This window comes from Salvia hispanica, chromosome 4 (assembly GCF_023119035.1).
Source record: "Salvia hispanica cultivar TCC Black 2014 chromosome 4, UniMelb_Shisp_WGS_1.0, whole genome shotgun sequence".
In the NCBI taxonomy this organism is placed as follows: domain Eukaryota; kingdom Viridiplantae; phylum Streptophyta; class Magnoliopsida; order Lamiales; family Lamiaceae; genus Salvia; species Salvia hispanica.
Window position 1 is genome coordinate 42,926,268 of NC_062968.1, and position 21,726 is coordinate 42,947,993.

Below are 21,726 nucleotides of genomic sequence, written 5' to 3' on the forward strand. Positions count from 1 at the left end.
TGTTAACAAATCTTCATTACATGCACATATGCATGTCTTCCATTCTAAACTTTTTTTCATTACTCAATTAAGTGAATGCATAATAATGGAAACCTTTACTTCTCATAATCCAACTCGTATCCTTCAATCTCGTCCATCACTCTATTAGACAATGAAAACGACTCATAAAAATAAAATTAAGTATATGGTTCTTAAACCCGTGCGAAAAATGGCAGCTAAATGCAGTCTTCTTTTGTCTTGTAGTTCTGGTAGCGACATCGATTTCGAGCATTGCGGATTCAAATAATAATCTGGGCAATGGTTTCTATTACTACGATTTTTAGGGGGTAAATTAAGTTCATAAAACAAGTTATAAATTCATTAAATTATCACTTTTGCAATTAAGCAATTCTGAATTCGTTTTCGGGAAACAATTATTCATCTCTTGAATAAGTAACAAGAACCTAACAATTATGAGAAAATATGAATTTAAAATTTAATGAATTTTCCTTGATTTGTTAAGAAAGAAGAAACTACGTTAACAAAATATTGCAGCTAAGTACTCGAGCACTACTACATAAGTTTATAATCAAATCTCAGATTAGTGTTTCACAATTATACACTTTGCTACTGTATAGTGTTTGTGTTTTTATGCGGTGAATGCAGATTAGATGTATTTTGCTTAGGAGAGCTGCTCTACTGGGGCTTACAAATTCAACTATAAATAGCTTTTCTATTTCCTTTTATTCATTGGCAGATCTAGAAATTTCATATTAAGGTTGTGATAAATAATTATATTAACTTAAAAATATAAAATCCAAGCTATCTTTTTTGTTTTGTTATCTCAAATTTTTCTATTAAGTCATTTCATTAAATAAAAAAAAAATTAGTGTTATTACTTGAAAAAGTTCACTATTAAATTGAGAATTTTTAGATATTTATATACAAAGAATTTATTTTAATTTATAAAAAGTTCGAAATATTTAAACTAAAAATAAAATGTACCATATTTTGTATAGAATCTACTCCCCCCATCCCGGATAATTCGGGTCACTTTGACCGGGCACGGGATTTATGTAATGAAAAGTGAGTTGAAAAAGTTAGTGGAATGTGGGTCCTACTTTATATGGAGTAGTTTTATACTTCCTCCGTCCCATTAAGATGAATACGTTGCTTAATTTGAAGACGCGGGATTTTAGGAGTTATTAGAGCATCGCAATGGTCGGTTGACTAGCGACCAAGCTAGCCGATTCGTCGCGCTAGCCCGATCGGCTTAGCCGAACCATTGCAATCGGCAAACACGAAATCGCGAGCGGATCGGCGTGGGCTGGCCGATCCTTTGTCAGCCGGTAGCCGGTGTTGGCCGATCAGCTAGCCGCCATTGTCGGCTACCGTCGGTTCAATGATCAGCTTGGCCTTGAATTTTTTTTTTTTTTTTTTAATTCTTTTTTTAAATTTTTTTAATTCTTTTTTTAAAAAAAAAAAATTTAATTCTTTTTTAAATTTTTTAAAAACTATATAAACGCGATTTTCTCTATCTCTAAATTTATGTACATGAGCAACATCTAGCGACAAAAAAAACTCTACCGTCAGGATCTGATGACTATGCATACAACATCTATCTCTACCGTCGGGACCCCCGTTCGGCTAGCGGCAAACTATAACATGATTCAAGGTGGCTCGTGTGTGGAAGCCCGGATTTTTTTTATTATGTTATTTTTATGATTTTTAGTTAATGTATCTTTTTTTATTTAAATAAATAAAATTAATGAATTTTCCCGTATATGTCTCGTAAATTTAATTCCGTATTTTTATCGTAATTTTAATTCCGTAAATGTAGTATATTTTGAATTATTTTTATTGCGGTGGCGCTATGGGTGACCTAAATCTGATGTAACAGGTGGATTTTTTAGTGTTGCTTTGACGTGGCGGGGAGAGAATGGTGGCTATTGTGGCTTTATGGCTGGCCTAAGCACCATTGCGGATGCTCTTAGTTAAAGTGTTTAATTGGAGAGAGAAAGTGGGTGGAAGTATTAAAGTAGAGAGATAAAGAAAGATGAATATTTTAATAGGAGTGGGAAAAAGTGGTTGAGTGTATTAATTGGAGAGAGAAAGTTACCAAAAAAGGAAATGTGTCATCTTAGTTGGGACAGACTAAAAAGGAAAACGTGTCATCTTAAGCGGGACGAAGGGAGTAATAAAATGTGAGTAGGAATGAGTTAGTGGAATATGGAGTCCACTACTAAAAATGGTAAAAGTGAAATGAGACAAATTATGTGGGACGGACCGAAATGGAAAACTGAGACGAATTATCCGGGACGGAGGGAGTAAAATATAAGCATAATAGAAATCATAAACATATATTCAACCATACATGCTTTATTATATACCTACTGTGGAGTATAGGATAAAACAAATAATAAATGACTATATTTAATCAAACATTATTAGGTAATATATAAGCATAAATAGACGGAAATGCACTTAGCCAAAAATGCGCTAAACAGGAATCGAACCGAAATGATGCTTTTATCACTAGGCTACTTCTATAACTTGGGGGTACAATGGTACCCACTTGTTATTAATTGGATCCGCCCATACTTTCATTATATTACAAATTTACGAATTAAAAAATATAAAGGCCCAAGGCACAAGACCAAAAGTCCACGGCATAATAAAATTAATAACCACTTAAAAGTCCAATTGAGTCTTCTTCTCCGGGCACAAATACAGAGGCGCCGTTACAGTCACACGAATTCAAGGGTAGTCTTCAAATTCTGGCTATCCGAGGCGCCGGGGCAGAAATAAGGCGGGGGCGGCTACAGAGGGGGAGAGTCTGGGTCCGGCAGCTGGAGCGGTGGCTTGGCCGCCGGTGTCTCCGTCCCTGGTTGTTAGGTGGAGTAAGTATAGAGTAAAAAATAGTTTAATATTTTAATGAAGAAAGAGGAGAGGTAGATTTATTTTCAAATATATAAATGGAGATCTTGAGTAAGACAAACTAAAAAAGAAAGGTGGGCATCTTAAGTAGGATAGGGTAGTAGTACTTAAGGCCGAACTCACGAGAAGGAGCTTAATTGCTAAAATTAACTAAAACTACTAAAAAGCGGTGAATTTGTTGTTATAGGTTTAAGGACAATGTTGATTTTACACTCGCTCGCAATTGGTCACTGATTGAGGAATTATACACCTAGGGAAGGCTGATCACGTCTTTTAGACTCTACTCACTAACCTATCACCCTTACAAGGGCATAATAGGCTTTAGATTAACTTTTATCACAGTTCAACATACAAAGATCGACCCCTGGTTTATCCTTTAATCGGTTCTAGCCTGAAAGGTCCTTATCTTTGTTTGCTCCTTATTCTTTAAATCCTTATTCTAAATTAAAGAGACATTAGATAATTTAGAATAAGGCAATTCCAAAATTATGTGTTCTTGCTAGACTCAACATGTTTAAAAATAATCTCCAAAGATAAGACTAATAAGCAAAGAAAATCAAGAAAATCATACAAGTTCAATTAAAGGAGTTCATGCTAAAAATATCGGTATGAATTTCGTCATACTGAAAATAGGTATACCGAAGTTTGGTATATCGAAAATTTTGATAATGTAAAGGTATGTATACAATATAGTGTTTCGATAAGGTATACCGTACCTACCCATCCCTAGTCTATGTACCTAAACTAACTTTACTACTCAGTGTTTCCTTCTTTTTCTTTAGGAATAGGTTTTACATTTGCTTATTTCAATGTAGAGATTTAGCCAAATATTTCATTCATGTGGAATATTTTTTGTTCAATAGAGAATTTTATGAAAGGTTGTTATGTGAGTTAAATAAAGAGAACAAAGTAAAAGAGAGAAAAATAAAAGAGATGGATGTTTCTATTTTTATAAATATGTCACCATGATGTCAATGCTATTTAAAAAATCAATTTACATTCGTTCTGAATAACGAATGCTTGAATAGAATATCTTCCTACATCGATGGATCAGAACAAGAAATGAAAATTGTACGAATTTGAATACAACACGAACTAACTGTCGCCGCCTCTCTCACAACATGAACTAGTTGTACCAAAATGCATAAATCATACTAGTATAACATTTGAAACTGCGTATTACATTATCCAATAATGCAATACTTGGATACCACAACTCATGCCCAATATCTCATAAATATAATCTCGGAACAATATAACCATATAAATTTAAAATATTCGAGTATGAAATCGCACTACACTAAGTTGTGAAGTCGTCCAATTTATGCCAAACCAACATTTACGTAGCAACTTGGAACACACGATATGACAATAGTCAACTAATAGTAATAATAGCATATAATAGCACTACACAAGAGTCTACCGTCTCCAATGGGGTAGAATGGTGACCATAATTCTTGCATTGATTGCATCCATTTTCACACTATAAATACGTCTCAAATCTGCTCTTCCAATTGCATTAATCAACCAAGTTTTCTCAATATTCTCTCTTATTTATTCATTTGTTAGTACATAATATGATGGCTCCGATGCTCTTTTATTTATTCATGTTCTTGGGCGCTACTACGACTGCTGTGTTATCTCAATTTCAAGGTAAATCGTTCAATTTCTTAATTCAACTCACCAATACAAATTTACTACTATATTTTTGATCTATTAACTACTGCCAGTCCGAATTTATCGCACACATTTGATTTTTTATTTAAATTTTTTAATAAAATAAACGTAAGAGATATAATAATGCATACTAGACTCGTCTCAGCTTCACCAATCGTGTCGGTTCAAAGTGAGACGTCTCACGGAGGGAGTATTTTTGGTATTGATTATTTTGTGGGTGTCATAAATTAACCAAAGTTAGTTCATTGAAGGTCCAATCGGAGTATGCAACGGGCGATACGGCAACAATCTACCATCGGAGCAAGATGTCGTCGAGCTCTACAAAGGCAACGGAATTAAAAAAAATGAGAATCTACGGCCCCAGCGACGCCACCCTCGCCGCCCTCCGCGACTCCGACATCGAGCTCATCCTCGACGTCCCCAACGACGATCTCTCCTCCCTCCAATCCGACGCCACACAATGGATCCAAACCAACGTCATTCCCTACTTTCCCGCCACCAAAATCCGCTACATCGCCGTCGGCAACGAAATCAACCCCTCCGATCCCAATTCCGCCCCTCTCCTTCTCCCCGCGATGCAATCCATCTACGACGCCCTTTCCAAATTCGGACTACAAACCCAAATCAAGGTCTCCACCGCCACGTATTCCGCCGTGCTCAAGGACACATCTCCGCCCTCGGCATCTTCCTTTGAAGACGCCTCGTTCATGGCTCCAATCGTCGATTTTTTGGTGAAGACAGAATCTGCACTACTCGTGAACATGTATCCCTACTTTGCTTTCGTGGGAGACAGGAATAAATATGTCGATTTCGCTCTGTTTAAGTCTGAGGGAGTTGAATTTGTTGACGATGGATTGGAGTATACGAATTTGTTCGACGCAATGGTTGACGGCGTTTACTACGCGCTGGAGAAGATCGGAGGGGGCGGCGTGGAGGTGGTGGTTTCCGAGACGGGATGGCCGTCCGGGGGCGGAGATGGGGCGGTGGAGAGTGTTGAGAAGGCGGCGGATTATTACCGGAATTTGATCAGGCACGTGGGCGGGGGGACGCCGAAGAAGGGAGGGAAAGCGTTGGAGACTTACTTGTTTGCGATGTTGGATGAGAATGAGAAGAATGGGGCTGAAACTGAGAACCATTTTGGCTTGTTTAGTCCTGTTGATCAAACTCCAAAATACCAGCTAGCATGATCATTGTGAGGATATATTTATAACTTAAATACTACATGGAGTATAATTTATAAAATAAATACTAGTACTACTACTATTGATGTTATTTAAAAAGAAAATCAAGTATAATTATGCTACAATTACTCTAAGGCCGTGTTTGGGTAATTATACTATAATTGAATTTTAAAAGTCAAAAAATTACATATTTTGGGTTCGCATAGAGATGAAGTTGGACGTCCCGAACCATTGGTACATGGTTCCAACCGCCGGGGGGTGGGGGGTGGGGGGGTTGTTAACCTTCGACCGGTCCATTTACAAAATCAAAACTTACGAAAGGAACATAGAATCTACACGAAAGATACGATCCAAAGATATAAGCGCGAGAAATATTGGACAAAATCGACTAAATTTATAGAGTTTGGAAAGAAAAATATTCTCATTCCAAAACTCGGGAGATTTCCATGTAATTAACTTTGGTGTATTCGTCCAAATTCATCTATTTAAGCCAAACCATTCTGAAATCAAAATATTCACACTGCAAATTTGGTCTATTCATTCATTAGTAAGTGTAAGGATGGTTCTCTTTTACCTATTAATCCTCTTGGCCGCTACTACCTCTGCTGTGGTATCTCAATTTCAAGGTAAATATCATAAACTTTATTGCAGAATTTTATTTTGATAATCGCTCGCAATTCATATGTATATATGCTAACTAATTTTCAATCCAAAACTCAAAACTTTTTCTATTTTATATGTTTAAATTTTGATAAACTTATGTTTTCATGTTCATGTTTAAGTTTAAATGTTGTATTGAAAGTTTGTGTTCTTGGAAATTAGTTTTATTGTAACGCGAGTTGTTTGTGCCTGTATAAAAATATGCAAAAATATTACAATCATTAGGTCCAATCGGAGTATGCAACGGGCGAGTCGGCAACAATCTACCACCGGAGCACGACGTCGTCGAGCTCTACAAAGCCAACGGAATAAAAAAAATGCGAATCTACTACCCTAACCCGGCCACCATCGCCGGCCTCCAAGGCTCCGACATCGAGCTCCTCCTCGGCGTCCCCAACACAGACCTCCCCTCCCTCCAATCCGACGCCACCGCATGGATCCAAACCAACGTCATTCCCCACTTTCCCGCCACCAAAATCCGCTACATCGCCGTCGGCAACGAAATCGACCCCTCCAATTCCGAATTTGCCCCTCTCCTTCTCCCCGCCATGCAATCCATCTACAACGCCCTCTCAAAATTCGGACTACAAACCCAAATCAAGGTCTCCACCGCGGCCTATTCCGCGATACTAGCGTCCACCTCTCCGCCCTCGGCGTCCGTCTTTAAAGACGCCTCGTTCATGGCTCCAATCGTCGAATTTTTGGTGAAGAAAGAATCTCCACTTCTGGTCAACATATATCCTTACTTTGCCTACCTCGCAGACAAGAATATAAGTCTCGATTTCGTCTTGTTTAATTCGGAACGAGTAGAATTTGTTGACAATGGATTGGAGTATAGGAACATATTTGATGCTATGGTTGACGGGGTTTACTACGCGCTGGAGAAGGCCGGAGGGGGCGGTGTGGAGGTGGTGATTTCGGAGAGTGGGTGGCCGTCCGGGGGAGGAGATGGGGTGGTGGAGAGTGTTGAGAAGGCGGCGATTTATTACCGGAATTTGATAGGGCACGTGGAAGGAGGAACACCGAAGAGAAAGGGGAAAGCGTTGGAGACATACTTGTTTGGCATGTTTGATGAGAATGAGAAGAGTGGCAGTGCAACCGAGCAGCATTTTGGCCTCTTTAATCATATTGATAAAACTCCTAAATACCAACTAGCACCATCACACTAGTAGTATTTTAATTTTGAGTGAATTTAAGTTTTTTTCCGTTCCTGATGGGGGCATTTTTGGCAATCACTTGTTTTGGTTTTTGCTTCTATTTTTCTCATGCTTAGATACTTTGTTTATTACTATTAAATTATGTTTTGTTATGATTTCGGTATTTATCTCTTCATCAGCTCTTACTCGATTGTTAGTCCATGTATTACTACTAGTATATTCCTTTTACTCCAATTTAAATTCACTCTTATATATATGTAAGAAATAGAAGATTAGATTCGTCAATTAACTCATTAGTTGCTTTAATCCATAGTTCCAGTTGTGGAACATCAATTAAGTCTTCTGAAAGGATAATAATTTGCATTTTCATGTGGATTGATTTGATTTGCATCAAAACCAAACACATCCAAAAAGAAGTAAAAAATTGTCCTGTGAAAATTTCTTAAGACATAGTTTGAGCTTTTGCTATGACAGTTATTGGAAAGAGAAAATCAAGGTAAGAAAACATATAGTATTGCACTAGGAGACAGGATATTTTACTGAAGAATAACTCCTATGAAATGTTGGTGTTAGAAAAGTTTTTGCATTAATATCTTAGTGGTGACTCGTGATAATGATGCTTATATATATTGTTAATTGAGAATCTTCCCCGAACTGATCTTATCATATCTCGATCCTATATATGGCTTCTTGAGAAATAGGGTTAGTTACAGTTAAAAACCTAGCACTTCAAAGCTTTTTTGTTTGCAAACTCAATTTTGACTTATAATTCTATACCTCCCATACGGTCACACTAGCTATAATTCTTGAATTCAATTAATTGTTTTTTATTACTAAGAATAACTACTAGGAAAAATGGTGTTTTACTACCAAGAAGAACTACACAATCTATAATTAAAAAAATAAATAGCCATACGTTAAAATTCTAATTCTCATCACGGAAAAAATTAGCAAACTTGAGACAAGAATGATTCACATTGGGGCCATCTTCTATATAATCAAGGTTCCTGCAGCCCCACATAGCTAATACTATGTTACAATGCTATAAAATTATTTTAACTGTACATATTTCCAGCTCTCCGCAAGCAGTGAAAAGCTCCATAGTTTCGCCTTTTTTCAATCCACTGAAGAACTCGTTCCACCACTTTCGTCGTCTTCACTAAAGCTTGATGGCATCTCTGTTGCGGACCTAAAGATACAAATACAGTATGTTGCAACATTAGGTCAAAAGAAAGATGATGAAAGAGCAGTAGACGACATTTCTAGATTGGAATAGGAAAAAGGCAAGGCAACGCATGCTAGAACATTTCTACATATAAAGACACAGACGAACCAGAAACCACAAGGATTTAGAAAACAAATGCTTGCTAAAATCCCCTCTAGATTTGAGCATGATTCCAGGTCCTTGAAATTTGCAAAATTTATTTGGTCTATGTGAATTGGTGTTTGAGTGAAGTATTATCTGAGGACACTGTCAGCAAGATACTAACATTGTGTCTGGATACAGACAGCATTGGCCATTTATATAATGCAAGATTCAGGCATCAATTAGTCCATTTGTCAAATGATTGAGTTCGTAATTTGTTTGAGAAGACTCGGATATATTGAGTGTCCAGATACATCAAGCAAAAGCACCAATATCAATCAGTTGTCCAAAAACTATATTGACCGAATCTAACCTTATGACTTGATAGTTGTGTAGTGTTGTATCCACCATCAATGTTGCTTTTGAGGGTTGCTGATGTGGAAAGTCTTCCCTTAATCTTTTCTTAGCCTATAAATAAGAAACATGAAAAGAGAAAAGTATGTCAATGACTATAACCTAATCAGTCTATGCATATTAGCACAAATGCAGGCGCGTAAATTACAATTGTATCATTCTTGATGGGGATCTTCATTTGATGTTCATTTATCATCCTCCTATCAGTATATATTCCATCATCCTGCATAAAACATTGTGTGAAGGCACAAAACATCAGCACACACCAAAGGGACAGAAAGCAAAAACAAATAGTGGGAAGTAAGAAAGTTTATATAAGAGAAAAGAAAACCTTAATAACTTCTCTTCGGAGCCCTTTGTCAGCAGAGCTGTAGTAGCCATTTCTTCTTGTTGCCAAGGGGGAATTATCATGTTCTGTATATTCTCCAAAGGGAACCCCTCCATTCACATCATTATATTTTTGAGACCAAGACTCTGCTCGTTTCTCTCTCACTTTGCCACCAAAAGCTTGCAGATTTGAATATCTTGGCACTGTATCCATTGTTGTAACTTCAACACCAAGTCTATGCCTCAAACCATACTCATCTCTACTCCCAACTCCTGGTATATCTCTGCCACTACCTCCCGTAAATTCCACTGAAGAGTTACTCCTTGGATAATAGGAACCACTGTTGGATAAAGAGGTCTTTATCCTGGACTTCCGGTAAACGTAGCTATCAGGAATATCAGAGCCACTCCTTGTTTTGAAATTCGTACCATCAATATCAGAGTTATATGGAGCCATGCTGGATGGGTATTCAGATCCCTGAATGAATTTTGATTAGAGGAGAATCTAGATCATATCAGATGCACAGTCCACTCAAAGTCAGTATAAAAGATAAATAGAAATGAAAACATTACAAGGATGTGCGCATAAGGTCTGTGGCTGTTCTGCTTAGCCAGAAAAATTCATCAATCAGTAAAAAAGACTGTTCGGCTTAGCCAGAAAAAAAGAGAGTGATAGCTGATTAATGCTGATTTTAGATTGGTGTCTGGCAAAAGCAACATATAAGATAAACAACAAAAGATCAGCAGCTTATTTTTGCAATTACATTCAAGGGTCAATACAGCAACATGAAATAGAGATGGAAAAAACTGTTCAGCTTAATTGCTTGCAGCTTACTTAATGGATAAACTATAAACATCAAGAATTTTAAAATGGACAGTGGAGATATCTCCGATAAAGATTCTACAAAAGACTAATAGATCATGCATACACACTGCTATACTCTTGTTTTGCATTCATGCATCTTCGCACACAGTGGCAAAATCAGATTATTCAAGCTCCCAAAATTGACTAGCAGAGACTCGTGTATGACCTGCTAGATTGTAGAATTACTTGACCAATAAGCTCGAGTACACACTCCTTGAGTAATAGGTTGTTTGATGTTCAAAATCATATTTGGCATAAGCAGGAGATGGAAAACTAAATGTAATTATGTGACACCGACTCACCTTGAAATACTTGGAATTCTGGCGAACATTCAAATGATCAGGTGAACCACGTACATCTTCTCCAGTGTGATAATTTCCTAATACAAAGGCCAAAGTGAAATGATGAACAATGTGAACTGTGAATATCCAGATTGTAAATGCAAAACAGTTGAAAATTCCCTTTCGTAAAAAATGGAGTAATTCAAAAGAGAAAGAAAAACAAACACTTGAACATATACATATGGTCACAAGCTAGAAGGCCAGAATTGTTGAAATGCAGTTTGTAACAAGAATAACAAGCCTGATCTCATTGTGAGACTAATGGTGCAATTGAGCAAACAAATTCTTAAAATTATATGCACATGTCATCAAAGTTGCATATGACATCAGGAAACTTTTGAAAGGGCCATATACATTTATATTACAATAACATCATTATAATAACTTACCTTCAACCGGCTCCTGCATTGAGGATTCAAATGCACCCGGAGGAAGTGGATCAAATTCAACGCCAAGAGGAGGACCATCCTCCCGATAATGCTTTCCCAGCTGTCTCTTGACTGCAGTTACAGCAGGATTTTCCAGACGACCCTTCACTTTTAAGTAACCTGACGGGCCAGGCCTGGGTTTTATACCCTTTGTATCAGATGGAAATTTTGGCATTAGGTACCTTGAAGTAGACACGTCAGAAGGATCCCCGTTTTGGTAATTAGGAGGTGCATTCCGCAATGAACTGCTACTTCCTGAAGAATCATCAATTGTACGATTGTAGTTTCCAGCATAATGATTGTCATGCTCATACGTAAGGTCTGCAGCAGAAAAGTCTTTTGCAGTCAATCTTCCACTTTCCACTTCCCTGGTATCGAGATTCTTATCATCCCCCTGTTTTGTGCTACCACATGAATCTTGCCTATGCCCGCTGCCACGGTCTTGTACGACTCCACTTGACCGATCTTGCCTTACAGTGGCATGATTTTCTCCATTGATTAATTTTTTATCCTTTAACCTCCTATGGCAAAACCATCCAGAAACTTGCTTCTCTGTTAAACCTATGGACTCCGCAACTTGTATTTTCATGGATTCTGAAGGATATTTATGCTCTGGTAGAACAAAACCAGCCCTTAAATTAACAACAGTGTAAAAGAAATTTCACAAGTAAACGACAGGACAGGATATATCACAATATTAAGAATTTAAGAGACTAACTCACCATTGTAAAATTTCTCTAATGCTTGAACCTGAGCCTGTGTCTTCACTATCCTTTTCTTGTTCTTCTCTGAAAGAGATTTATCATCTTCATGCTGCATCTCACATGATCCTGAAAAACATTAATAATCAAAATCATATGTGGTAAGTATTAAAGAGCTATCAGCAAATGTGCACCAACAATTTTATATTCATTAGCAACTTCCTATTGGACATATGTGATTGGAGTAAAAGATCATAAGGTAGGAAAACAACTTATTTAGCACTTCATTTAGAAGAAGGAACAAATCTCAATTGTGTAAATATTTTGATTTTCCATCACTGACTTCTTTTGGATCTAATCTATAGACACTCATAAAGATAAAACATAATACCAACATAAGTAGATCTTATGCATACATGAAGGCAAATCATTATCATCATCTATGAGAGATTGTATCTCATTAATCTCTGCTTCTCACATTATATTACGCACATAGAAAGCATTTATATGCCTCAAAAGAGTAATAACGTATCCAGGCATTTTGAGTCAAGAAAAAATTACTATTGGATGGAGACAATTATCTATACCCACTTCTGCATCCAACCAAATGAATTGGTATCTACGTGTTTATATTTCAGTGCCCATGGATGAATGAATCCTAAAATGTTGGCATCTTCTATCTTCAGGCTCATAATCTCTTGACAAGCTCATCGATAACTTTTAACTGGCAATATGAAGAATGTTGTTCCTCTACATACATGAACATTGCTAGGGAAGGATACACAATGTCGTAACAGCAAACTACTAAGTCATATTCAAACCTACAACAATATGACAACTTTATGTCATCTGGTTGAATAGTGGAGTACTAGATAATAACACGCATCCAAAGATCAGAGTCCATAATATGCCTCGTTTTTCACATAACTTCCATGCATCGCCATTCAGCTAAAACCCAGACTGCTCAAATACATCATGTATGTAGTTCATCTTTTCATCGACAAATCTCAACCTAAAGTAAGAAAATCAGCTTAATGTTTTTGCAGCTTTCAGCAGCAAAAGAAACAGTAACAATGATGAAACGGAAAAAATTCACACAAATCTTTAATACAAAATCAAAATTGAAAACAAAACTTAAAGCCAATTCCAAAAAAAAAGTGAGCAATAAAATTTGGATAAAAATTCACGACGACATTGCACAACAAAAATCTTAAAATCAAACTCGGGAAACAGAAGGATACCTAAATGTGGAATCCAACTAAATCAAGTTCTCCAACAACATCACGAGTCAATCGTGATCTGATACGTTAATTAAACTTGAAAAGATATCAATCCATACCTTCTCTCATGATTCAGCCGCGAGCAACTATTCCTCAATTGAATTTGCCCTTTCAAATTAGGTTTCAACACGTTCTCCTCTGTATCGAACCATCAACGCTCCATCCCCCACTCAACTTGGCGGTGAATTCAAGTAGAGAAAGAAAGCTAATCTCGACGGACTATCAATTCAATCCATGTATAGACAGAGAGAGAAAGTGGAACGAGAAAAGGATGAACAAATTTTTATTTTCTGGGTTATTTAATTATGTTTGCAGTTTGATCTGCAAATCTTTTTTCTGCTTAGTTTTGAATATTTGATTATTGAATAAATATTCGTTGCATTCATGATTTAACTGCTCATTAATATTCAAATTTTAATAGCCTTCTTAATTAATTGCAGTCAATATTCCTGAAAATCTCACCAGAATACAAAAGTTACATTGAAATTCTTCAAAATATTGGTATATTCTTTCTGCACAATTTTGGGTTTGTTTTTAATATTTTCATGCTTATATGGAAATGATTAACTAGATCTCTTATGTTAAAAATGAGATTTATGTTTCAATTCAAATAATCTCCTTTTTCTCTGATCGAAAAATAAATTTGATACTTATTCATTGTTTTCTCACTATATATTTTGATTAGAATCATTCTGTGTGAAAATGAGTTTTCATTTTCTCAGATTCAAGAAATTTCACGTCATCATCCTTTTTTTATTGAAAAAGTTCTATACATTTGAATGATATGCAAATGTAACATAAGACACTTTAATAAATATGAAACCATAATCTAACTTTTTTTAATATAGTAGCTACTGACTAGTTGACTCAAACGAGATACATCGATAGCTATTGCAAATAAGGTAGCATTGCATTAAGGAACACATAAACCGATTACAGGCATAGGAGTTGGAAATTAAGGTGCAATTTTTACAGTATGAGAGCATATCACAAAAGTAAAATATGTGTGAGAAATCAAATCCTTGAAGGGATCAAAGGGGTGGTGTTCTGTAAGTATGCGGCTGCAGCAGCGACGCCGCTTCCGAGCTTCACCGGATATCCGACGTCCTTGAGCACCATCTCCACCCCACCAAGACACCCCAATAGTTGCAACTGCAAAATCAATGATCAGCAGATGTTATTGATACTCTAACTTTTTAAATGATAACAAATTTTAATACATACTTCCTCCGTCCCCCATAATTTTACCCAGTATTCTATTTTATTCCGTCCCACATAATTTTACCTATTTCACTTTTACCATTTTTTGTAGTGGATCCCATATTCCACTAACTCATTCCTACTCACATTTTATTATAAAACCAATACTTTAAAAGTAGGACCCACATCCCATCAACTTTTTCAACTCACTTTCTATTATATTTCTTAAAACCCGTGTCAAGTCAAACTGTGTAAAATTATGTGGGACGGAGGGAGTAGTTTTAAAGTGAGACGATTTGGTATAGTAAGAAAGATAATGAGAAAAATAGGTAATGTAGGTCTATTTTTATATATTAATTTGATAATAGAATATTAGTGTAATGAGTTACTGGAGTATGGGATCCACTTAATAAAAGTGAAAAAAGGTAAATTTGTCTTTAAATAGGCGGATACTCAAAAATGGCAAAATGTGTCAGGTTTCGGTGGTGAATGAAGGGAGTATATGTGAATTATGGATGAAAACAAGACACACCTCATTAAGGTTGCCAAGATGGCCTATTCTGAAAACCTTGCCAGCCACCTTGTTGAGGCCCAGCCCCAAGCTCAAGTTGTAGCGCTTCCACGCCCTCCGCACGATCTCCGAGCTGTCTATGTATCCTGGAACCACCACCGCAGTCACCGTGTCGCTATGCCACTCCTCCTTCTGCGTGCAGTTCTTCAGCCCCCACGCGTCCACAGCCAGCCTATCCAACCATATACATACAACAGAATAACTATAACGACATCTCATATCAGTACAAAAAGAGAACTGAAAGTCTGAAACTACTATATAAGTAATTAAGTCTCATCTTATAGTTCGATCCTCCTATCACCAATTGGTTTATTAACACATACCTGGTGGCAGTGGCGAGGCGGTTGTGCCTGGCAATGACATTATCAAGTCCTTCCTCAAACAAGAGATCAAGAGCTGCCCTCAATCCATAGAGCAGCTGAATGGAAGGTGTGTAGGGCCAATAAGTCCCCATCTTGTAGAACTTCAAGTAGTCCTTCCAATCGAAGAACACTCTCACCGATTTGGCGCTCTTGGATGCCTCGATCGCCTTGGGGCTGGCGCACACGATCCCAATCCCGGTGGGGAGGGAGAGCGCCTTCTGGGACCCGGTGAGGGCCACGTCCACGCCCCATTCGTCCATGCGGAAGTCGAGGGCGCAGATGGAGGACACGCCATCCACCAGGAGGAGGGCCGGGTGGTTGTACTGGTTGAGGATCTTCCTGACCGTGGCGAGGTTGTTGGTGACACCCGTGGCCGTCTCGTTGTGGACGATGCAGATGGCCTTGATGGTGTGGGCCCTGTCTTCGGCCAGCTTGGAGGCCAGGGTGTCCAGATTGGCGCCCTGGCCCCACTCGCTCTCGACCACGTCCACGTTGAAGTTGAGGCGCTGCTGCTGGTCGATCCACAGGAGGCTGAACTGCCCAATCAGGAACGAAACGATCCGGTCGCCAGGGGAGAGCGTGTTCGTTAGGGCGCTCTCCCACGCGCCCGTGCCTGTTCCATTTTTTCATATTAATTAGCCTCTAAATCAATTATATAAACTAGCTTCATTTGATTGGAATGTCATAAAACTATTTTTAAATTTGGCATATGCAATTTGAATGGTAGAGTTCCTTGTGTAGTCAATTGAATAGATATATAGACAATTAACCTCCAAATCAAAGTCAAAGAGATGATGTTGATGACTGAAAATCAGGATTAGGGAGTGATTCCAATGAAAACTTTGTTAAAATGAGAATTTTGAGAACTGAAAATCATATTAATTCATCGATACATTAATATCAGTTGACATCACAAGACATATCAGTCTTATACAAAGTGCTTTATTTTGTTCTCAGAGTTCTCATTTTAACAGAATTTTCAAATGAACCATCTCCTATATATGTGCATAAAAGAGTAACTAACTAGTAAGGGAACATAGGGACCTGTAGTGGGGAAGAGAAAAGGAGTTCCAGAGGTGGTTTTGAAGATCTGCTTGACATCCTCAAGCAAGGTTTTAGTGAGAGCAGGGATGGCCGGGGAGCGGTAGTCCTCGTTGTTTCTGCTCATTGCCCGGATAACCTGATCCGGAATATTTACAGGCCCCGGAACAAACAGGTGGTTCCTTCCGGGTCCATTCACATAATCCATCTTCTTAACACTCCCTACCAAATACAAATACTATTAGTTAGATACATACATATTTCAACAATCAAACAAAACCATACATATATATGTTGCTTTAATATATGTATCACTAGTCCTAGTACCACTCTATATCAAAACATACTAACACACAGTCCTCTTACTATCCATATCAATACATAAAACACAACATATTTTGAAGAAAAGTTATCTTCTCACACTCTTGTTTGTAGGAGTAGGACTACTTCAATTCAGTGGGAATACAGAAATCAGTTTAATTTTTTTGTTACTTATTAATATATGCACCTCATGTTTGAAATACAGAAAATTATCGCTGTATCCAGTAGTAAACTAGATGCATGGCATGGCTCATGCATGTACAATAAATACAAAAACAAAAATTGAATGGAGAGGATAAGGAAATGTGTTTACCTGTGTGACAGTGGGAATTGAGCAGAGAGACAGAGCACCCAATGATAGATGAATAGAGTTGAATAATATTTTATAAGAGGTCGTGGGCCCCACATTGGGATTCTTACGTGGCAGATAAGAGTTACACCAATGTTAATCCAACGGACATCATCTCATGTCAGCAACATAAAGATTTTTTTTTCCTTTATGCCCTCATACCCCTCCATTTCTTCTAATATTCCAAATCCGCCTCTAGATTTTCTGAAAAAAAACTAAATGTGTAAACTAATGAGTGCTTGTGATTAATTTGTTGTACTAATTAGGGCATAATGTAACCTCCTAATCTACTGTTTGCTACAACACAAACAAATCATTAATGGGGAGTTCGATTGCCATTAGTACTTGTGATTAAAGATCATCACTAATTTATCTCTTGTTCGATTGTGTTTTCTAAAAGATTGGCCTATATGATAATATATCTTGACCTTTCTCTATAATGTCAATATTAAATAATATCTCAGGATTAATAATCCTACATTCACCTATGACTAATTTACTCATAGAAAAATCTACGGAACTACACCATACTATATAGTTTTGTTTTGTGTGATTCTTCTAGATAGCATTCGGCCATCTCCTACCTAATTTAAATCATAATTATAATAAATACTCTGTTTGACACACTAAATATGAAATCTTTATTTTTTGGCATGCACATGGTTTTCTATGGTATTGTTTTGTAAATTAAGTAGAAAGAGAAAAAGAAATATGGTGATGTTTATATTTTAGGAAATGTGTCATTTTTATTGGGACAACCTATATACAAAAATGTTTCATTTTTAATGTGACAAATGAAGTATTAATTAAATTTAATTATAACATATTATCTATTATTAAAAAACATGATATTAAATCAGATTTAATATGTTACATATCAAAATATATGCTCGTGGGACAAATGGGTGATGCAAATAAGGTACTTATGGAAATTATAAGATTTGGGGATTGAGTATAGAATTCACTTCATATTTTCTAAGATAGATTTTTACAAAAATTATGCATAAAATGTAATCTTGATACATAAATGTGTGCGTGAAATGCAATCATGATACATAAATGTGTGCTTAATCTATAAATACAACAAAAGAAGAGAAGGTCCACAAGTATACACACCATAGAAGAGTTGAAAAGATTGAGGTGGAAAGAATATGGCAAGAGATAAAGGGATAAAGGGCTTTCAGCCACACCATTCTCTATGGATACCAAAGCCACACAACTATGGTTTTCTGCATTTTGTTTTTATCCTTGCCTTTCTTTTCTATTCATCACTATTTTTGTTTATATCTTCTCATCCTAACACAAGCTATCAATATGCAAACACCAGATTTTCTTGTACATGCATTTTCTTTCAATTATTGAAGACAATTGAGGCAGATATACGATCACGTTGAAAAGTAGTGCAAAATATTAATAACTGCTAAAATGAGCAACAGAAAATCGTTGGAAACTTGAAATACATATAATTGAATCTTGGAAATGAGAGGTATTCGGCGGATTGGATAGGTGGGAGGTAAGGATTCTTTAATTAATTTGGATATTAGGTTTAATAAGCGGACATTTAATTTAGTCTAATTTTGTAGTACTGTAATTAAATATCCTAATTTTTATCCAAAATAGAAATGGAGCAATTAGCTTGGGATGGAGGGAGGGTAGTTTTTTATTATAAAAAATAAGAAAAATAGCTATTTAAATCACCAAGTTTGGTCAAAATCTGGTTTATCCACAAAGTTTGAAATTCGCTAATTAAATCACGAAGTTTCAATTTTTCTAGTTTATCCCATGAGTCGAATTTTAAGTGGAATCTTTGTTGACGTGGATTGAGATTTAAATCACGAAAAAGATGCGTGTATAATTCAAAGTATAATCACAAGGAGCTTGATCTTAAAGTTGGATTGATATTTCAAGATGGATTTCAATGTATAGATGCAAATATTACACCTAAAATTTGACCATGGGATAAACTAGAAAAATTGAAACTTCGTGATTTAATTAGTGAATTTTAAATATTGTGGGATAAACCAGTTTTGACGAATCTTGGTGATTTAAATGACTATTTACCCTAAAAATAGGTAAGCCTGAATCTTGATAAACTCATTGTTTTGCAGCTTTTGACTAGTCGAGTGACTTGTTTATTCTCAAGTTTTATAGTTCGAATCATGGTTTTATGTCAATTACGTACCAATTGATTAAGTGACGAGTTTGTTGAGCATATGTAAAAATGGATGAAAATGGCAAAAGAAAAAACATTGAGAGGGCTCCCGAGATATCTACCTGGCTGGGTATGTATGCAGAGATCGTAAGGGCATCCGCAACGCGGCTCGATGCTGTCTCGGTCTCGTCTCGACGTGACGAGACAGCATCGAGACAGCGTTGCGACGCTCGTCTCGTCTCGACGAGACGAGACACCTCGTCGCGCGACGTGTCCGGAAGAGGCCGGCCTCGAGCTGGCGAGACGACGCGCGCGCTAAGCGATGGCGTGATGCCCGTGGGCGTCGGAATTATGATGTCATAAATTTTTTTTTTTTTAAAAACAATTACATAAAGCTCTCTATGATGATTAACCGAGAACGACGGAGAAGGAGCATAAACTGTAGAGCGGAAGCGTACCTTGATCCATAACGAATTGAACGGCGGAATTGCTTTGCAGCGGCTATGGATCTTCCAAACGATCAGAGACATTCTTCGCAATAGTCTGCCGAGAGAATACAGAGATATCGAATGTTCTTCTGACGTCTGGGGACCATAACCCTAGCTTATATTTATATTAAATATAAACCCCTTTATTTTCTATTCGGTCCCTCATCAAATAGAAAATCACTTTATGGTATCTACACTTATTTCCATAACAATTAAATACACTTTAGCCCAAACTTTAATCTTTATTGGATCACTTTAATTGGGCAACTGAAAGATAGCCATACACATTAAATTAGTCATGTGGAAGCCCAAATTTCTAACAATCTCCCACTTGGGCAACACATGACACCAAATAAATGTGTACAAACCGAATGAGCGCTCAAAAGTGCTATCACATAGTGTATTTCCGAACAATCTTATTATCAACCATATCGACATAGGACTAAAGGGGCAGTCACCATATTTTTTCATGATTAAACCCATCAGTAATCACATATGCAAATATAATCAACAACAGATCAATTATGGAGTGTAGCATGGAAATTTCATGCAAGGTGATCATACATGCCTATTTCCAACTGGTCCTCCCAAAGTGAGATCAAACCAAAAATAATGGACAAAACATAATACTTTATTTCTGCAGAGAATAACATGAGTTTTATAACTACATGTTCAAAACACAATATAGAGCAATAACCAAAACTACTCCCACTGAACGGAAGTATCCTTAAACAACATAACACCCATTTGGGCTACATGCCCATGAAAGACCTTGGGTGATAGTCCCTTAATGATTGGATTTGTAATCATCAAATCCATTCCCTTATGCTCTATATGTATTTGTCCATTCCGAACCCTTTATTTAACAACCAGGAAGCTCCTGTTGTTTTAGAATATAATACTGCAGAGTTATTGTCACAACATAACTTAAGTGGTCTTTCAATACCTTACAATATGCAGCCTAGTGACAAAATTTCACAGTCATATTCATTAACTAGATGCCCCAAAACAAGTTACGAATTCTGTTGTCATGGCAGAAGTAGCTACAAGTGTTTGCTCAACACTTCTCCACGAAATGGCTCTACAGCCAACAGACACACGTAACCTAAAATGGATCCTTTACTGTATTGGCATCTAACAAAATCAGAATCAAAATGCCTAAAGATCTCTCCAAATGATCTGATTTTCTGTATGCGAGCATGTAATGCTTAGTTCTCTATAAATATCTCATAACCCGTTTTGCTGCTTCTTAATGATCCATATCGGGTTATTGAAATATCTGCCCAACATATAAACAATTAAAACCAAATTGGGTCTAATACACACTTGAACACACATTAGGCTCCCAATCACCGAAGCATATGGAACCTTCTGCATTTTCTAAATCTCAAGATTTATCTTAGGGCACTGAATGAGACTAGGTTTGTCTCCTTTAGTCATAGGGGTATTTCTTTACTTGCAATTATGCATCTCAAATACTTTAGGCACCTTTTCACTATATCCCTTCTGTGACAATCGAAAATTATTTCTTTCGATTCCAAATACAAAAGAGGCTTCCCCAAGATCTTTCATCTCAAATTTCTTCGAGAGAAAATTCTTGGTGTTAGTGCAACATATCCTTATCGAAAATTATTTCTTTCGATTCCAAATACACAAGAAGATGCATTTGCTCCCACTGAACTTGTGATACACACAACCATCAATAGCATTCTTTCTGAATCCAAATGAAAGAACTACTTCATAAAATTTGTGGTACCATTGACGAGAGTCTTAATTGAGGTTGTTGAGATTGACTTTAAATGATATCATCCGCATGAGATTGAATGTTTACAACAATATCATCTTGAGGTTCTTAATATGCTTCTTCTTCAATGATAGTAATTGATACCTGATCATTGTCAGAAGCAGTAGTAGGTGTCTATACAGACTCCTCCTCAAAAGTAATGTTCCTTAACACATTCTTCCCCCCAAACTCAACATCCTCAAGGA

At 36.9% G+C, this 21,726-nt stretch overlaps 4 protein-coding genes across 8 annotated transcripts; 2 read left to right on the plus strand and 2 right to left on the minus strand.

Annotated features, from left to right (window-relative positions):
• Nucleotides 1-4,447: 4,447 nt before the first annotated feature.
• On the plus strand, nucleotides 4,448-5,821 carry LOC125217564 (glucan endo-1,3-beta-glucosidase-like). Its single transcript, XM_048119080.1, has 2 exons — nucleotides 4,448-4,569; nucleotides 4,845-5,821. Exon 2 carries the CDS (start codon nucleotides 4,899-4,901, stop codon nucleotides 5,778-5,780), a length of 882 nt encoding a protein of 293 aa, XP_047975037.1. The 5' UTR covers nucleotides 4,448-4,569; nucleotides 4,845-4,898; the 3' UTR covers nucleotides 5,781-5,821.
• Nucleotides 5,822-6,333: 512 nt separating this feature from the next.
• Nucleotides 6,334-7,603, plus strand: LOC125221127 (glucan endo-1,3-beta-glucosidase-like). The gene is made up of 2 exons (XM_048123251.1): nucleotides 6,334-6,400; nucleotides 6,660-7,603. The coding sequence occupies exons 1-2, from the start codon at nucleotides 6,334-6,336 to the stop codon at nucleotides 7,601-7,603; spliced, it is 1,011 nt and encodes a 336-aa protein (XP_047979208.1).
• A 905-nt stretch (nucleotides 7,604-8,508) lies between these two features.
• Nucleotides 8,509-13,574, minus strand: LOC125224120 (homeobox-DDT domain protein RLT1-like). Of its 4 annotated transcripts, none has more exons than XM_048127471.1 (9): nucleotides 13,313-13,574; nucleotides 11,995-12,102; nucleotides 11,234-11,884; nucleotides 10,806-10,882; nucleotides 10,212-10,241; nucleotides 9,643-10,116; nucleotides 9,460-9,534; nucleotides 9,271-9,365; nucleotides 8,509-8,780 (listed from the first exon to the last, which is right to left on the minus strand). In XM_048127471.1, exons 1-9 carry the CDS (start codon nucleotides 13,320-13,322, stop codon nucleotides 8,708-8,710), a joined length of 1,593 nt encoding a protein of 530 aa, XP_047983428.1. In that variant the 5' UTR covers nucleotides 13,323-13,574; the 3' UTR covers nucleotides 8,509-8,707. The 4 variants fall into 4 exon arrangements, with proteins under 4 accessions (XP_047983428.1, XP_047983430.1, XP_047983431.1 ...); XM_048127473.1 differs by lacking the exon at nucleotides 13,313-13,574 and adding an exon at nucleotides 12,795-12,815; XM_048127474.1 differs by lacking the exon at nucleotides 13,313-13,574 and adding an exon at nucleotides 12,535-12,553.
• A 568-nt stretch (nucleotides 13,575-14,142) lies between these two features.
• Nucleotides 14,143-17,182, minus strand: LOC125223183 (serine--glyoxylate aminotransferase-like). 2 transcript variants are annotated; one of them, XM_048126199.1, is made up of 5 exons: nucleotides 17,062-17,182; nucleotides 16,431-16,649; nucleotides 15,348-15,999; nucleotides 14,986-15,196; nucleotides 14,143-14,405 (listed from the first exon to the last, which is right to left on the minus strand). In XM_048126199.1, the coding sequence occupies exons 2-5, from the start codon at nucleotides 16,633-16,635 to the stop codon at nucleotides 14,268-14,270; spliced, it is 1,206 nt and encodes a 401-aa protein (XP_047982156.1). In that variant the 5' UTR covers nucleotides 16,636-16,649; nucleotides 17,062-17,182; the 3' UTR covers nucleotides 14,143-14,267. The 2 variants fall into 2 exon arrangements, with proteins under 2 accessions (XP_047982156.1, XP_047982154.1); XM_048126197.1 differs by lacking the exon at nucleotides 17,062-17,182 and adding an exon at nucleotides 16,849-16,868.
• Between the last annotated feature and the right edge of the window lie 4,544 nt (nucleotides 17,183-21,726).